An 18,205-nucleotide genomic window follows, 5' to 3' on the forward strand; every position below is an offset into this window, starting at 1 on the left:
GCCTTTCAAAAGTCCTTCTCAAATTTAGAAAAGTGAATTATTTGCTTGATGGACATACTTTTATTAATCCATGAGAGTATTCTCAGCTTTCATACCAATAAAGTAGCTTCTTCTAACATTTCTTGAAAAGTTGTGACCAAATGCAATTATGGCTTTTAGAGTTTGGTAAAGAAAACTTGAGAATGTTTTAAATTTGATTAAATCCAAAATTATTTAATCTAGATACTCTCACTTTTAGTTGTGCAATAACTCTAAACATTTATCTTTTCATCCTTTCCCCACTGGTTTTCATACATCTTTATTATCTGGTACTGTGGAGCCATTTCAACAAATCAGTGAAGGAAATATAGTGCTGATTTAGCACACAGAAAAGTACCTGTTTATCACTAACACTTTTACACTGTGTCAATTTTGAGTTGAATAGTATTTGCCCACTGGCATTTGAACATATTTTTTCATTTGACATAAGTGATCTTAAATTTGAAGCCCTCCATTGGTAGTGCTACTTGGTCACATCACCTTTCTTTGATTTACATTCTGGTTTTTCTCACGTAACAGAAGCAACTTGTTTGATTTTCTTCAGAGCCACATTTAGGATGTGATTAGAGAAGATGTGTGATATATTTTTAATGCTACGTCTCTTAAATTCTAGATGCAGAGGAATGAACTGGCACGACATATGCAGGAGTTCACTCAGGTTCACATGAGAATGATGGCTCGGAGTTTTCAAAATATCAGTGTTACTGCTACAAATCCTGTACCCTTTATCAATGGACTACCATTTGAGCCTGCCCTCTTCTCCCATGTGTCACATGCCCCATATAATTGTAATCCGGAAGTTGAAAACTTCAAAGAAACTATTCAGCAGTTGGAAGGTCGCCTGGTAAGACAAGATCACCAAATCAGAGAACTCATTGCTAAAATGGAGACTCAGAACATTCACATGGCAGAACTCAAACGTACCATTCGAAATTTGGAGGGAAAAATTACTGAAATGGAGGCACAGCAATGTAATGGTATTTATATATGGAAGATTGAAAACTTCAGTGGACTTCAGAAAGCACAGAAAGAAGAGAGACCTGTTGTGATGCACAGTCCTGGCTTCTATACTGGAAAACCTGGCTACAAGCTGTGTTTGCGCTTGCATATCCAGTTACCAAATGCTCAGCGTTGTGCTAATTTTATATCTCTGTTTGTCCACACTATGCAAGGAGAATACGACAGCCATCTGCCTTGGCCCTTCCAAGGCACTATACGACTTTCTATTTTGGATCAATCAGAAGGCCCTGAACGGCAGAATCATGAAGAAGTAATGGAAGCCAAGCCAGAGTTGCTAGCCTTCCAGAGACCAACAATTCACCGCAATCCAAAAGGTTTTGGTTACGTGACTTTCATGCACCTGCAGAACTTGGAGCAAAGAACCTTCGTAAAAGATGACACCCTTCTGGTACGCTGTGAAGTTCTAACACGGCTAGATTTGAACAGCCTTCGCAGAGAAGGATTTCAAGCTCGCAGTACTGATGGTGCTGTGTAACCTGTAAGTCTTAACCAGAGGAACGGAGCCCCTGGTCATGCTCTTCCACCACAAATTACACGCATGCTTCATTGTCCAATAGGCTGAAAGTGTAAAAAAGATCATAGTTGCCAACATAGTTGATCTTCACCTGAATCGAACTCTGTTGTTGCTACTTTTTTTTTCCTATGAGGTAATGTGTTCAAATACTACTTATTGTTCTCTATTAAAGTAATAAGCAACTTCTGTAGCAAGCTAACTAAATGAAGTGTGGTTAATCAGCACTTAACTGCCTACAAGAAAATCCTACTGAAGTACCTAGACATTTGTGTTCAGCCAAGCGTACGTCATATCAGAAAAGACCTGTAAATCTTTGAGCCACAGTGCCTTGGAATAGACACTGTAGCAGGGAAAGTGCCTAATTAATAAAGATGAGGGTTTGATTGTTCTGTTTGTTTTTTTTATTATTTACACAGAGCTTGGGTAAGCTTTGTTTTGGAGTTCCGACAGTTTCTATATTGGCTTATCTTGAATTTTGAATTGGCTATGCTTCTCTTGAAATCTGAAGTCAGGTTAAGGCTTTGCTGACATCACCTAGAGTGAGATGCTTTGACCCTTCTCTGCTGAGAAGTTCAAACTTCCTGAAGTTAGCTTCGGGAAGTTGCATGTCAATATAAAGTTGATAATAGAATTGCTGAAAGGTGTGTGGTAGCATTGTGAAGAAGGTTAAATGACTATGAGTCGAGCTCACTGAAGAAATGTCTGAAAGTATCCCCCCTAATTCTCTCTATTTTGACCAATCTTTTTTATAAATGTGTGATCCAAGCCCAGAACGTGGATCACTGTCAGCAGAGCGGTAAAAGTGTGGCATTAGAATGAGATACCTTTGTGCTGATAGGATCTCCTGCTAGCACTGGACGTTTTTCAGGTTGCGGGTGGATATGTGAGCGAAGGTGTATAGTAACTAAACAGCGTCTTGCAGAATTTGTTTTACTGTTGTTGAAACCTGAATTTGTACCGAGTTTAACTTCTGATCTGCATCTGTTTGAGTGATGCCTTGATGTTCTGGGTGATGTATGACCTACATCATTTCCTCTTAATTCTCAGTGGACAGCTGGCCATATCAACATCCAGCTGTTGTGGCCATTTCCTGTCCCATTAGACAATAGGAACTGGGCCACCCTCAACACTTCAGAAAGGAAGAAAAGTCTATTAATTAGTTTGAGGAAAAACTGCAATCCCATTTGCTCTCCGGAAAAAAAAAATCTGGCTTCCTTAGCATCTCTTTAACCAAACACTAAATTCAATATTTCAAGGATTCATGAGCTTCCTCGTGCTGCACGTATTAGTTTTCTATACTGCTTGTTTGTATGCCATATAAATGTTAGTTTTGACCAGTCAAAGCTGAGTAGTTAAGTTCACTGGTGCTAGTAATTTACCATGGTGCTGATAAGGTTCTGAATCTTCTCCTTTCAAAAGGGGGAAGAAGAAAATTTTGTTCACCCCATAGCTTAAGTACACAGTCTGATACAAAAGAAAGAACTAAGCCATACATAAAACTCCATGAAATAATACTGTAGGATATTGGTATGGGTTAATTCTCTGCCTACCAGCATGAGCTTAAAATTTCCAGGACCCAACCTTACCGATTGTTCGTCATATCCAGCTGAACAAAATTTAATTTTCAGGTAGAGCCTACTAATTGAAGAGGGACTGTATTCAGCTGAGCATTGTCACTACTGAAACCTGAACGTCCTGGCTCATGGTAAACGTGACGGTCAGGACTGACTTGGTGTGTTCTGTGAGTTCAGAGGACAGGTGAACATTTATTACTCGAAAACAGGAAAAGATCCGTGCTTTAAAACTTTTAAACCTCTTAAGTAGTTTTTATACTGAATAGCCTCATCCTGTTAGCTGAATTGTTTTGGAGTGTCTCCAATCAGAGCAGCGTTGGTAGTTAAACCATTCTTAACGAAGATCTTTTCATACATCTAACAGTGCCCAGATCCGCTGCATACAGATGACAGTTCCTAACACTGTATGCCAGTTCTCCAGTCACTTTCAGGCTATGTTCGGTATCCATCCTTTTTCCAAGATGTTCAGAGATGGCCATTATCCTTTTTCTGGGTGTGTTAGGGGAGAAAGGCAGAAGAAGGGCTTGCAATTTGAGAGCTTCTTCCTGGCACAGGTCCTTTCTCAGCCCTAGTGTTGTTAACAAAAACGACCTCAGTCTGTGTTCTAAGTGTTTATAACCAAGACCCACTAAGTGCATTAATACTTCCTGTACTTTTGAAGCTTTGTATTATGAACCCTCAAGTACAACACGCTGAATTTTTGCTTTGAGCCTTATCTGCTACATCTGATAAAGTTCTGCCTTGGGAAGAAACTCAGCTTGGTGGCAGGTTCAGGAGTTTAAATGATTCAGGTTAGTATTGTACGATAGCACAACCCAATAGCAAATAGAAAGCTAGTGCATGTATAATTCTGTATCGACCACAGTAATATGAATGCTTTAGTCACTGCTGCTATTCTACTGGTTTTGTATTTTAATATCACCAAGTAGAACTCTGAGTGATGCCAAATTACTGTAATGCCAGAGTTTTACATGAGAAACTTTGAGAGCTAACTTGCTAAATATGAATTTACTTTTTTTAAAGTTAAATATTTCTGTCACATAAATGTCAATGAAGTGTTTATTCATATATTTGTTCCAGTTTCCTCATTCTTTACCCATCTTCCAAACTGCTGTTCACTTCAACTGCAGTTCGCAGAGCTCTCTCTTCCAAGTAAGAATATCATCTTCAGCTAATGGAAGAACTGACGAGTCTGGATTGGTACCATCTCAATGTATAGTCTTCACGACTATGATCTTTAATTCAAACTTTTCTAAGCAATTCAGTTTCTATGTAAAAATAGGTTTGTGTGAAACAGCATCTTGTCCCCTTCTTACAGATTTTTTTTTTTGAGAAATCATTATACCATGGTGGATTGAGGTATAATTAGGAGAACTCCTTCACTGGAAGCAGAATGGTATGCAGCCTTGATAGTTGTCTCTAAAACAAACATGAAGAAATACAAGGATTTAATCAGTTTCATGTATAATTTCTTCAGGAATGGTGTTCTCTAGGTCTGTCACTCATGATGCTTTGCAGCATTGTTAGATCTCAAGATGTTTTAGTAAGTGGCTTAGCTTATCTTCCAAATTTCTGTTGTTTTGAATGTGTTAAAAGTCAGATACTCTTAGTATATGTATTTGCACAGCTGCTATGGCACATATTTTCCAATTATAATATATTGCAAATGTGTTTTCTTTTTGCCTTTGAATGTCTTCCCCTGCAGGGCAGGGAAAATTATTTTACTAAAAATGTTGGTATGTAATGTATATGTGGGAGCTCAGATAATGTGAGATATATAGACTTGTTTTTTAACTGGTCTTGTGATATGCCTGGTCATGTTTGCTGTCAAGGGATTAGACTTGCTAATGAAATAAAATCAGGGTGGCCTTTCTGTTCTTATTTAGAGACGCTTTCTTATCAACTATATGATGATGGATGCAAAAGATTATTCTGGGGTCAGTGTTAAAGGTTTGTATTGGTTTGCATTTGAACAGAATGAAAGTACTCCTGTTCCTTTCGAAGTATCAATAGATTGTTTAATATATTTTGTAATTAATGCACAGCTATATTTCTGACAGGATTTTAAAAAAATAAAGTAATTAAACTGTGCAGTGTATCTTGCATCTTTATTCAGACGGAGGGCTGCTTAAGAAGATGAACGGATAAAGGATTTGCTCTCTGTCTTGTGGATTTCAGAGTTGGCTGGCTTATAATTGAGGGTGATCGTGTATCATAGAGCGGTCAAACACTAAAACCGAAAAGAGCGTATTTCAAGATTAAAAGATTTCTGTAATTTATAAAGGGTAGTGATAGCTTTAGTCGTTACTAGAAGATACAGCTAGTGCAAGTCATTACTAGAAGACAGAGATCGTGTAATTGATAGTAAACTGTTTGTGTGATCATCCTGTAATTTAAGATGCAGCTCTGAAAAATAATTAACATTATCACCTGTGGCCACATCCTGCTTGCTTGTTACGTTAGTAGCAAAGACAATGATTTGAAGCTTTGTTGCAAGATGCTCAGAAGTCAAAGGGAGTTTCTCTGTCAGTAAGAGAAATAAATGCTTGTTTTGTGGCAATCTGCTAATTTATTTCACCTGCAACATTCTTCTGGACTTGTCTTTTTAACAGCAGCTGCAGGTAGGAGAAACTTGATCTCAGGCTCCATGCCCTTCGGAGTGTATAATTTTCAAGACTCAAATTCCTCTGAGGAAATTTGGTGGTATTTACTAGAGATAATGTCTAATACAGCGCAGTTAAGTATAATTTATATTTCAGTCTGGATGAAATAAGGATGATGGCTGGTAAGTTATGCCTCTTGCACCTTTTGGCTCAAAAGAGAAAGAACGAGAGAGAGAAAGGGGGAGAGGGAGAGAACCACACTCCTACCACTGAAAGAGGAAATAGCTTGTGGGAAGAATGACCATGACCAGAGGAAACACTTCGCCGTCACCACCCCAGTCTCACCCTCTTAATTTTCCCACTACTGAGCCTTTGTCAGTTCTACGTGGAAGGACAAAGTCAGTCTGTCCTGGACAGAGTGGGTTCTGGTGCCACCACCCCCAGTCACAATTTGAGTCTTTGTGACCTGGAACACAAAATTCCAGGATCTGTGGTCCTCATGTCTTTTTTTCTTCGCTGGATTTAATATTAAAAATATATGTATGTATTAAACCTCACTTATCTGATAAAAATACATCCCTGTGAAACAGGTAACTATTTAACAGTTCCTATAAGCTTGTCAGGTCTCAGAATGTGTGAAGATTTTTTGCTTATTGCTGTATCTTCCAGTTCACAAATAACAATAAAAAAAAAACTGTCTCTCCTTTTTTTTCTTTTCCCCTTGCCTGCAAGGAAGCAGAAAGGGATTCTAATGTAGTAATCATTGCCTGAGTCCACCCTAACTAATGTTTATTCCAAGCAGAACCATTATTACCATCTAGAAGACTGCACTTTTTCTCCATTTGGGAAAAATACACAGTACTGCCTAAATGAATTTACCTTCCTGCTTTGTGATGGAGGGGGTGGGAGGAACAGATAAAGACAGCAGATAATACAGCATTGTGAAGCTTTTTTTTTTTTTTTTGCTGAAAACCTGGAGCCCTGCTCCCCTGTCTAGTTTTTTGGGGATTGTGACTGAACCCATTTGTTCCATTCAGAGAAGCACTTGGGATTTGTAACTCTAAAAGGTTTAGGTTGTCAGGTGGTTTTTTTCCCCTCTCTTGGATGGAATGGGGAAATTTCTCAAACTGAGAGGAGGAGGCAGTGAAAGAGGAAAATCATTTCCCTGGTAGCTTTAGTCTAAACTCCAACGCATGAGTTACCTTTTCCTTTCAGTTTGTGCTCTGACTCATCTAAGCCAATGCAGCCCATGAAGGTTCCTGAGATCAGTGATTTTGTTTTAGTGGAGGAGGACAGCTGGAGCTGCTGCTTTCCTCTTTTGTCACGACCAGATCTTAACTGCAGCTGAGAGTGAGCTGCTTGCTAATGTGACCATGGATAATTATTTAGGTTGGCACATGGCCCTCTCCTCAGCCATTCTTCAAGAGCTGCAGCACAGGAAAGCCCTGGTCTACTCAAATTCCTAAAGATCCTTGAGACTGGTTGAGAGTTTTTCTCTGAGCTACCAGCTGGGTTGACCTAGCTCAGCCAGAGCTGGCAGATGCAGGCCTGTAATTAAATGAATTAATAGGCCATACATATATTTTCTGGTGGCTTTTTTTGAGAGTCTTACTTAAAAATGAAAGGTCAAAGGCTCCAGGAGGGCAATGTTTAATTGGAGCAGTGTTTTAGCAGTTGGGTAGTGACAATTTTGGAAAAAAAATCCTGCATTCTCTCACCTTATTAAAAGTAGAAGTGCTAGCTCACTAAATACCTTCTGACAAACTGTCCAAAAAATTTTTGTTTCCTTATCCCTCTGTACAGAAACCAATTTCCATGCAACTTACTTGCTATTTAATGTGCTTAAAAAAATAATAAGGCAACAAGAGAAACCTTACCTCATCTCAGTTGATTTGCAGAGAAGGGTGGTTTTTGCAGAGTCCTGTCAGTTCTGCTGCAGACTCATGTTGGTTCCTTCTTGGTTTTCCTTTCTGCCTTCAGAAGAAAACATCCCTCTCTGTGACTGCCAGCACCAGCTCCGTAGCAGTGGGTGTGAGGGCACCAGGGTGCCTACAATTTGTTCTGTTCTTAAACATGAAGTCAGTGAGTGTGACTTGTCAAGCCCTAGAACAGTGTGCTATAGCTTAGACTTTTAATTTCCATGTTGGTATTCAGTCATGCATGCATCGTATTGTTTCATCTAAGATTTACCTTTGTTTCTGTTGATGCTTTTAAGAAAGGGGTAGTACCAGCTACAGGAATCGTGACTTTGCCAGCATTGCATCAAGGAACCAAGCTACTGCTAAGGAATAGTGGCGCACACAAGTTCTCCCAGTTTCCGTATTACACCAGGTGCGATAAACTTCACATAACGTGAAGTTCAGACTTACTTCAGTAAGTGCCTCTGGTATGATTCACCTCCTAGAAACAGCTCCTTGGGCTAAAGTTGTGGATTCTTCATGCCAATACTCTTTGTATAGGCATATGCCTGTCCTCATACATCCAGTTAAAAAAAAAAAAAAAAGTGAATCAATATTTAAAATTTGACTCGAGACAGTACAAGAAAATGGTGCCTTTGACAGGAAAGATTTAGCTGTTCTTAAATAGGTTTTCAAAATCAAATTGGGTTCTGCCTTTCCTCACAGATGAGCTGATTTGGGGCAGAAAGACCAGAACCATTTCAGACTGCAATAGAAGCAAGCATGTGAATGCAAAGGAACCATACCGTAACTTCTGCCTGTTTCTGATCCTAACAATATTCTCAGTCCAGCCGTAGGCACAGATCGTCCCCAGGTCTGTCCCTCTGAGCCAGATCTGTGTGTCCCACGCCATCACACATCCCTACCTGAATCAGAGAAGGTAAAACAGGGCTAAGTCCTCTTGATTCTTTTCCAGCATCTGCAGTGAAGTGCTTCACGGGAATTATGGAGTCAGACTGCTGGAGGGTATCAAAATGTATTTCAAAGATCCTGTGCCTAAATTTTGTCTCTTAATTTTAATCATCGTCATTGGACAAGGCTTGTTGCTCCTTGAAAAGATAGCTGAATAAAGCACCACCAGGCTGCACGAAGTGAGGATGATGCCATTTACAGAGACCACCTCAAGGAATGGAGCAATGTACAGGGTGCCCAGACCTCACCCTCTGAGTCTCAGTTACTCCTGAAAAGTTTTTGTCAATTTACTACTACCTTTGCACCCATTTTGGTCTAGGATTCCTACTGCAAAGTTGAATTCAACTCCTGAAAGTCTGTGAATGCTAGCAAAGAGTCAAAGTAATGCAGCCTTTTCAGAAAGAAGGTGTGCTGACCTGCAAAGTTCACTGCCAAAACACAAGTACTTGTCACAGGACAGAGAATCCCAGCTCATGAACAATTTTCTCCAGGATCTGGCAGGATGTAGCCTGCAAAACCATAAGCACGTAACCTACACCCATCCTGCTGTTCCTGCAGACAGCATGACAGACAATTTCTAACAAATTCAGAGCTGGGGGTCTTCCAACACACCAAAACATCAATAGATCCAGTTGATGCTGAGTAGAAAACACACATTACCAGTGAAGTACCCTGCCCTCGGTGCGTCTTGACCACCATAATTCACACTGAATGTGTCTCTTCAGAAGACTGCTTAAGCAGGCCTAATTTAAAAACACCTAAAACTTCCCTGACAAAAGAGATCATTATCTTGGAAGTCATTTCCAGAATAGAAAGGGCTTGGTCATTGTCTAGTTTGTCACAATTTCTCGAAATAGCCCAGAAGGATGGTATGGATAGATTTCCCCTCTCATTTAGGCCTCAAGGTCTGAGATGTGGAGTATTTTAGTTTGGTCTCAGTTGCAACAGCTTTTCGCAGCCTGGGGCCCATCGTGCCAAATCTTTCTCATCAGCTGAGAGCTGATAATATAATTTTGCACTGAAGATACAACTGCCAGCCCTTTTGGCCTGCCTCAGCTCGCGGCGCTGATCGACTTGAGCTGGCGCTACAGGGCCGCATGCCCGGCGTGTCACTACAGCGCGGCCGGCCTGCCCCGCAGGCACGCATGGCTCCCCTCGGCCCGCCAGCCGCCATCACACCCCATCTCCTGACAGGACACACTGGCGCCCAGCAGGGAGATTTTTATTTTTGCCTGGGCAGAATGTCTTTACTGAGCTGAGTTTTTCCACAGACAAAATCACATGGTTGTGTTTTTTTTAAACCCCCATCCCCTCCAACAAGCAGCATCTCTTTGGGCTGTGGAAAAAAAAAAGCCAGGAGGCCAGGCCCCTTTCCTGTCCCATTTGATCCAGCAGCAGCGAGATGCAGGCACCAGCACACCTCTGCTGTCACAAACGTGCAAAACCCATCCCCAGCCCTGGATCTCCTGCACGGCCGGAGCCTGGGGCTGTGGGGGAGTGTTCGTTCTCCCAGATTTTCAGTTGATGAATTTCCTAACCCATTTCCTTGTCTAGTTTCCCAGATGCTGTTTCTCAGACCAGGCGCCAAGGCCACAGCTCATCCCTGAGCTGTGGTGGGAGGCACAGAAAGGGACAGCTCTGGATGAGCAGTTCTGACATGAAGCAAGGCAGGAACAGGGGTTTCCCCTCTGTTGTGTGGCCTTCAGCCTGCAGAGCTACCTGTGCCTGCTGCTGAGCTCCACCAACTGCCCTTCAGCTGATCTGTTACAGTTGGTTTACCCCTCCATGTGCTTCTACCCTTCAAGGCCATGAGGTACCCTTGTGTACCCTGCACGATGAATCCCTGAGAGGGCCAATGGATAATTTCCTCTCACAACAGCATCCCCCTGCTGTCCAGTGACCTAAATAATAGGCCTCTCCCATCCAAGCCTTTCATGGTACATTTCTCACTGGCAGCTTTCTAACAGTGTTGCAGGTTTTGCTATCAATTACCCGTGTCTGAAGCGAAACCAAGACGCCAGCATTAGTGGCAGGGCCAGGAAGGTGGGGTACAGGAGGTGATTTGCAAGGACGTACTGACTACGGGCATGGCTGTGGCTAACCCAAAAATGTGATCTCCTGCATATCACCTCGCTTTTGCCTCAGAGACTGCCTGTGGCATTGAGCACTGGGAGGCTTGGCCTGTGGGTGCTCTCCTCCCCCAAAACAGCCACCTCCACAGCCATAGCAGACAGGAGCGCCTGCTGCTGCACACACCCTTGCAGCTCTTGAACATGGAGCTGAGTTTTCATGACCACCACCAAGCCAGAGGTATGGGCAGAGGGCTGCTGTTGCCCTCTGAAGGCATCACTCTCTGCAGGTGAGCCTGATGATGACAACTGGTTGGGGAAAAAAAGGAGAGACAAGAGGGGGAAGATCTTAACCAACTTCCAGTCCACATTGTACACCAGGAGCAAAGGAGGATGGCAATAATGATGTGGGCAGCCAGTGAATTAGCTTAAGCATCATGGAAAGACAAAGGCATAAGCTTATGAAGATGGGCTTTTCTGTTTCTCTGGGGGCCTTGTTCAGGCCAGCTTGTGCAGTTCAATAAGCCAGGAGGGGACAAAGGGGAAGGTGAGAGGCTGCATGCTGCAGGGGATGGGATTTTGGGTAACAGCAAAGTTTGGGGTGGGAAGGAATCAGGCAGCAGCAGCAGCACTGTGTGACCTACTGTCATCCCAGTGCATTGCTGCCAGCTCAATAGCCTCTGGGGAAGCTTACCAAGCCACAACTTAATTATTTATCGCAATACAGCCTCAAAACCTCACGTCTGTGTTTGCACAACCCCTGCAGCCTGCCACAAGCAGAGCTGCTGGGGACCTTACCTCCCAGTGTCACAGCCCCAGCAGCCCTGGCCAGCAGCTCCGGCCGGTCTGTGCTCAGGACCTGGGCATCCATCTCTGCCCCTCCAGCCTGCTGCCAGGTTTCAGGGAGAAAGACACCTCGCGTTTAAGGGCCTCAGGAGATATTGATAGGCAGCACCAGGCTGCACAGCATGGAGGAGCTCCATCTCCTAAGAGCTATCAAAAAATGCGTTGCTCAACGTGTGATAGCTGCCCCCCGCTATCTTTTGAGAAGAAACTGAGGACAGGGGAAAATCACAAGAAATCCCCCTCCTCTCTCCTCTGCCCAGCACTAACGCAAATTTGTAAAGGAGAGTCATCTTGAATCCCCAAGATTAAAAGTTCCAGATCCTCATTTGAGCTCCCTTCCCATCCTCCCATCCCCACCAAGGCAAAAAACAGGATTAGAGCAGGGTATTTCTCATAAACACACGGCATATACCAATTAAGGTGGACTTTTTGCACACACACACAGTCCTTCCCCCCCACCCCCATCTTCATTCATGACCTGGACCTTCCTCATTCAACCTGGTAACACCCAGGAGGACTCAGACCCAAATCTGCTTATGTGGGAGCTTTCCAGGTACACATGCCGTCAGTTCCCTCCTCCAGAACAGCCTCTCCCACCTTTTCATTTGCAACCACCCAGCAGATAAACGATAATTCACTGAGCTGAGATGAACTTGAAAAAAGGCAGCAGATGGCTCTTGTAATAGTGAAACTGCCCCTTTGAAACACACAAGAGTGAAGGGAGGACTTCTTGTTTCTGCTCCAAGAACCGTCAATATATGTTAGTCAATAGCTGTTTAGTGTGAAGTGGATTAAAAATCCACAGTGGAAAAGAGGGCTTGCTTACCAATGATGGTTATAAATCATTCTAAGAGTCGTACAGCGAAGAGGACGTATGGCACCAATCTTGTGGTTTCTCACTGACATTTAATATACATAAACTCCATTACTTTCCAGCTAGTCCTGCTGCATCACTGACTTTAACCCTGAGCATCTCATAACCAGCCTGTCTACTCTTTGAGGAGCCCACGCAATCCTCACAGAACTCATGTTCTCAGGTTTAAAGAAGAAAAGGATTTTTTTTCAATGATAATAGCAACTGCAGCAAACTTCTGGGTGTGAGCCAATGCAGCTGTCTTCATAAATATTTAGCTCAGAAAGAATGATTCCGTGACTCCAGTCAATTTGCCAATGTAACAGAGGTTGTTGCTATACAGTCCATAATAATTATTCCGCAAGAATTATGAACTGGCTCTTGGCTTAAGTGGGAGTTAGCTCTGAAGCCTAATGACAGACACTTTAAAGAGCAGCTCCCTGAATATTGCTACAATTTACAGCTATGGCAAAGCTGCTCTGTATTGTGGTATGAGTTCAGGGTAGATGAGACCCTTAAGATATTGTTTTGTTTTCGTCTTTTTAAGAGGTTTGCTTTCCTTTTGCTGATTAAAAAGTCTGATGACCAAACAGTAATTAGGCTTCTACGTCACCCTGTGTTATGTCAGTTCTCTGTGAAAAATTAATCCAGCCCTCTATTTCCTTTGCCTGAATGTGTTTCTTCTTCTTCCTTGCCCTCTCCCAGTACATCCTCCCATACGTGGAGGTGACTCCTGCACACACACACCCCTATTTGTGACCCAGAGAGGGTGTTGGCTATATGCATCTAAAAACTATCGACTGACAACAATTTTCAATTCACTTATTTCCTCACTGTAATTGCCATTTCTTTTTATCATTTGGACTTGACAAACACAGCCCAAACTAGTCATTCATCCTGAGATACCACTCCTGTGCTTGGGACAGCTCTCACCAGACCTGGAGAAGTGCCTGGGGGCTGCATCCCCTGGAGGGGTTTAACTTACATACCAGGGAGAAGTAACCTGACACAACAATTACACAGCGCACTTTCTTAGCTGGGAACAGCGACTGGATGTAGCTCACACAGGTGCTCAAGGTATCTTTGGGTATATTCTATAGGCAAGGAAGGAGCGGCGGCCACTTTCAATAAAGAGCACAATTCACAACGACATTCCTGTGGAGGTTGGTGTTTGTGAGAGAGAAGGCAGCTGGCTGTGGGCTGAGCCCCCAGCCTTGGTACAAGGCGCACATCTCTCCCACAACAGGGTGGTTTGCCACAAAGGGCAGGCTCATGGGAACGTGTACGTTCCCATCTTCCCCCAAACATTGTTGAAACAAGCTGCTCACCAAAACACATGGAGGATTCATGAGTCTGTGGGGAAGGGGCCAGCTCGTGGCTCACCTGCTTTGCTGTTCACAGCCCTAGGTGGGCACTGGGGCTTGTTTGTAAAGGAAATGGCAGCCTGGGGCTCAGACGTTGCTGCCCAAACAGCTGGGGGCTGAAGGAGCTCTGCTTGATGGCAATAAACCATGCTGCTTGCATGTCAGGCATGCAGGGGGAGAGGCTGGTTATATTGGGAACAGCCTTCTGCTGAGGTCCTCTCAGTACGCGTATGACAGAGTCTCATGGACTTAGAGAGTGAATCACCTTAGAAAGAGAAGGCAGCAGGGTCTAACACTGACAAAAGGAAGATTCAGTGAGGTGGGAAGTAACTTAATCTAGATACATATCTAATTAGAAAGTAACACACAGGCTTTTGGAAGTGGTAAGAGAAATCCCTTCTTCCCATCCTGACGGCTTATTCAGGAGCTTTTCTAAAGTGGAAGAACACAGGATAGCAAAGATCTGCCCTGCACCCTTGCCGTGGCTGTGCAACACAGTGAGCTGAGAGGAGGTGCAACGCCAGACCAGATACCCATATGTAAAATGAAAGTTTTTCTCATGGTTTTCTCAAGTTTTTTCACTCACCCAGGGGCAGTCTCTGCTCTTTCCTTCCAGGGGCTTGGCCTCGGCAGGCTGCGAACATCCTCAGCGGAGCGCAGGACGGCGAGCTGCCCCCCAGTCTTCCCCAGTGGTCCTTCGGTGCCAGCCTCCTGCCACCATCACGGCAGCCTTTCCAAAGGCTTCCAGGGGCACCCAGTCTGCTGGTAACAGGTAGGTGCTGGCAGAGGCTTGTGCCTCCCACATGCCTGTAGAAGCAGTGCTCAGACCCTCAGTGTTGTTTACAGAACAAGTTTTGTTTACTTCAATTTACAAAGGAAAGCCACCAGCTTTAATTTTCCCTAAAAATCAAAACAACTGGGGAAGTGCATGATTCAGAGTGGCTCGGTGCAAATTTTTGCAAAATAACAGGTACAAAATCAAAATAACTCAAATTATACATACATGTAAAATAAAAGAAATTCAAGTTAAAACCAGGACTGGATTCCTATTAGCCCTAGAGATGATCCAAGAGTATGTCAGGAAATAAATAAATCATTCTTATTTTCATCATAAACGAGGGCGCTGCTCACTTATCCAAATGGTTTGAGTATTTACAGAAGGGGAGTGAGAGGAGAAGAAAAGAGAAGACAAGCATTTGTAAGAACGAACCGAAATGCTGCGAGGATACCACTGCCCCACGTGCCCCACCACAGCTCAGAGAAGGCTGCAAGTAGCCAAATAAATTCCTTTTGAGCAGGATGCCACCACCTGCCCCGTGCTGGAAGGACCATGCAAGGTGAGACCGGTGTGGTCTGCTGGGCTTGGCTGCCACCACGGGCATTCTGCAGCTCCACCACAACCCACGGCCATCCTGGGGCAGACAGCATCAAGTAAGTTGGCCTGATCAGTCCAATTTAGGAATAGGAAGGCAATTTCACCTAGAATCCCCCTAAAGGAAAGGCTGCTTACAGCCATGTCTTCCTGCCCCCCAGACTGCGTGCGCTCCTCCTAGGAGGCAGGCAGCTCGGCTAAATCTCTGTCCTTCAGCACGTGGGCACAGCTGGCGATCAGAGCGCTGCATTTCCACAAAGGCCAGTAGCGAGGGTGCCGTAGGTGACTGCAAGAAAATGGAGGCCTTTTCAAGTATTTCAGGGCTTGCAAACCACAGGAAGCAAAGCAACACCCTTATTTATCAGCGTGAGCTGATGCTCAGCGATGCTTTGCTATTTCAGATGCTTTGTTACAAAATAATCATCTGCTTGTGCTTTGCTGCACGTGCTCCTAAGGCCAGTTCCTGACAGGTCTGAGCTGTACTCTCGGTGCAGCAAAGGGTGCTTAATGCCCAACAGCAGCAGGGCAAACTCTGTAACTGATGTCATAGCGTGCGAAAAAGAAACATCCTGGAGGCTCTCATCCTAACCTTCTGTTTCCTTGTCAGGATAGATTTATTTGCAGTCAGTACCACAGGGACTGGATTCTAGTGGCAGTGGTGTTATACCCATATTTTTTAATGGGATTTGACATTTAAGGCAGCATTTCAGTTCACCTCTAAGCCTGTAATTACACTTGCAAATCTGCTTAGCAAGACATCAGCAGAGCATCCCAGGGGACTGCTCGAACAGATCGGGTCTGTTCCCATAGAAGCAGCGTTTGAGTGCCGAGTGGGGCTCCAAAGCAAGCGCTGCGGGCTGCAGCGCCTGGCACACACAGACACTGGCAAGCTGGACCCACTCCTGATCTTCAGAATAAAAACAGAAACAAAGGCTGCAAACAGCCCTCGCTTTACCTTAAGAGAAACGCTGCACTGAACCAGATACCACTGGAGGTCAGAAGCACTTCACGAATGTACTACAGAGACAGGCTCCTTCCTGCACCCAGCTGCTTGTCTTTGGTCTCAGGAAATCTGCACGTGCAGGGAGTACCAGCGCAGCCCGAGGATGAAATCCTGTATGTCACCTCCTGGGCTGGAATGGGGATGGCCCAGCCTGGAGAACCTTCAGTTCTCTCTCACAACAGAGGTGCAGACACTGCTGAGCATTGCCTTTCTGAAGGGATCCACTTAGGTTTCTCCTTTCATTGCAGCCCTACCACTGCCAAAATTTTGAGAGAAAATTAGTGCCAAGTGCCAGGATGCTCAGGACTGCATTTTGTCGCTAATTTACACCTCTCTCCTCTGCACCCAATTTACACCACCATTACTGGAACTAAATAAAGTACATTTGAAGTGCTTGTCTGAGATGCCACGTATATTCACTTCTGTTCAGGTATGGGGGGAAAAAATCTGGTTTCTTCAGATTTGGACTTGAAACCCACACCCATGGGAGGCAAGCAAAGGATCCAAAGGATCTCTCACAAGCCACCTGAGCAGACCTTTCTGCAAGACACAAGTGGTTTCACCCCTGAGTTCAACTTAAAAAGAAAAAAATGCAGTCCTCAGCCATTCCCACTCCAGTGCCAGAAGCAGCCAGAACATTCAGCACAGGGCTTTCTACTGCAGGAGCAAAGAGCAAATGAGTAGCATGAAACCGGGAAAGACAGAGAAAAGCAGAAAGAGGCTAATTTATATCATACCAAGGAAACAGAAGGAAACCTGAGACCAGAAGGTTTGGGCTGGTACAGAACGAAAGCTTATATGAAGTAGACTGCAACGTTTAACTTTGCAGCCCTCAGTGCTCGTTCGGGAGCAGGCTGGTACCTCTATCAACAACGATCACAAAGAGGAAAGAAAAACAAATCTAGCATTCCCAAAGAGACATTAGGTCCCACAACGCCATTTCAATGACTGGGGCAAAACATGAGTTTTCCTCTTTTCCCAGCGGGGACGACAAGACAGTTTGTCCAGCTTAGTGCATACAGTTCTCCTCTCCTCGGCAAGGCTTCTAGCTGACCGACGTGCAGTTCAGCTCTGCAGAGTCCTGCCTACCTGCGGCCATGACTCCCTCTGGCCCGTCAGCAATACTGGGCTCGCTGGAGCACTGCCTGTGGCTGAAGCTGGGCTGCAGGAGGAGGCATTTGTCGTTACTGTCTGACTCCTCGATCACCATCCCTGTGTGCATCATGGAGGCCATCGCCAGGAGCTGAATATCCGAGTGAGCGTTGGCAACGGTGTGGCGCCGGATGCTGCCACATTTCTCCAGATAAGCCTCCCCCTCTTGCTCTGTCAGCGGCGTCAGGGCCATCTCGCTGGGCTGCCGACTCGTCACCAGGTGAGACGAATAATTCAGTGCACCAGCCTTAGGACGGGATCTGGAGTACCGTCTCTCTGGAAGAGAAGAAGGAAGCAGGAACGATCAGCAGGGCACAGGCAAAGCCTTGTCTGAACTGCTAGGCTGGCCACAGGGAACAGAGAGGGCTCAGCTTGCAGCCACGCTGAGTTTCCCATCCTGGTGCCACTGTTCGGATGCCCTGCAGTTCATCCTGCCAGGGGTTTGGAAAGGAGATCTGCCTCTCCTGCAGTAAGGAAACACCTCCCACTCCACTGCCAGGCAGCAGAGCTGCTGCCTGCAAGAGGAGCAAGCCAAAAAGCAATGGGTGCAGCAAAGGAACCTTCTTCAGCTTCCTGATTGTCCTCTTACGTACAGAGCGGGTGAGGACAGAGCAGAAGCTCTCATGTGCAAGTTCTCTAAAATCAGCGGCATTTAAGTGCCACAAGTTCCCAGAGAAACATTTGGTGAAGACCTGACTCGCCATCCTTTTATCTGGAAAATTTCTCTCAGGAGATGCCATCAGCTGGTGTCAACGTGACGTTCCCGACGCCAACACTGCACTGCCTCTCTGGCTGCTTGGAAAGGCTGTGCTGGTAGCACCATCCCACTGTATGTTTTTTTAAAGATCATGCAAGGAAAAGAACATTTCATCCACTTCTGAAACACGCCTGCATTTGGGGCTAGACACTGAAAACACCTAACAGTG

General features: G+C 44.6%; 2 protein-coding genes across 6 annotated transcripts in view; one reads left to right on the forward strand and one right to left on the reverse strand.

Moving 5' to 3' along the window:
- The window catches only part of TRAF6 (TNF receptor associated factor 6), a 20,487-nt gene extending 15,250 nt beyond the window's left edge, over nt 1-5,237 (forward strand). The window contains exon 7 of the mRNA XM_080594055.1: nt 653-5,237. Coding sequence (XP_080450181.1) covers nt 653-1,534 — 882 coding nt within the window. The 3' untranslated portion in view covers nt 1,535-5,237. The remainder of the gene's footprint in view (nt 1-652) is intronic.
- Nucleotides 1-18,205, reverse strand: part of LOC308195880 (V(D)J recombination-activating protein 1) — a 107,118-nt gene that overhangs the window by 28,353 nt on the left and 60,560 nt on the right. Inside the window, exons 1-3 of one of the 5 annotated variants that reach the window (XM_080594051.1) lie at nt 14,339-14,388; nt 8,120-8,217; nt 7,628-7,724 (exon numbers count right to left, since the gene is read on the reverse strand). Coding sequence is in view for 2 of the 5 variants with exons in the window: in XM_080594053.1 (XP_080450179.1) it covers nt 14,399-14,559; nt 17,217-17,555 (500 nt within the window). In the remaining 3 variants the exon portion in view is untranslated. Of the gene's footprint in view, nt 1-4,395; nt 14,560-17,216; nt 17,556-18,205 lie in introns of those variants that run through there. The other 4 variants (XM_080594049.1, XM_080594050.1, XM_080594053.1 and 1 more) reach the window with 4 other exon arrangements.

Source organism: Anser brachyrhynchus (genome assembly GCF_964034855.1).
Source record: "Anser brachyrhynchus genome assembly, chromosome: 5".
In the NCBI taxonomy this organism is placed as follows: Eukaryota; Metazoa; Chordata; class Aves; order Anseriformes; family Anatidae; genus Anser; species Anser brachyrhynchus.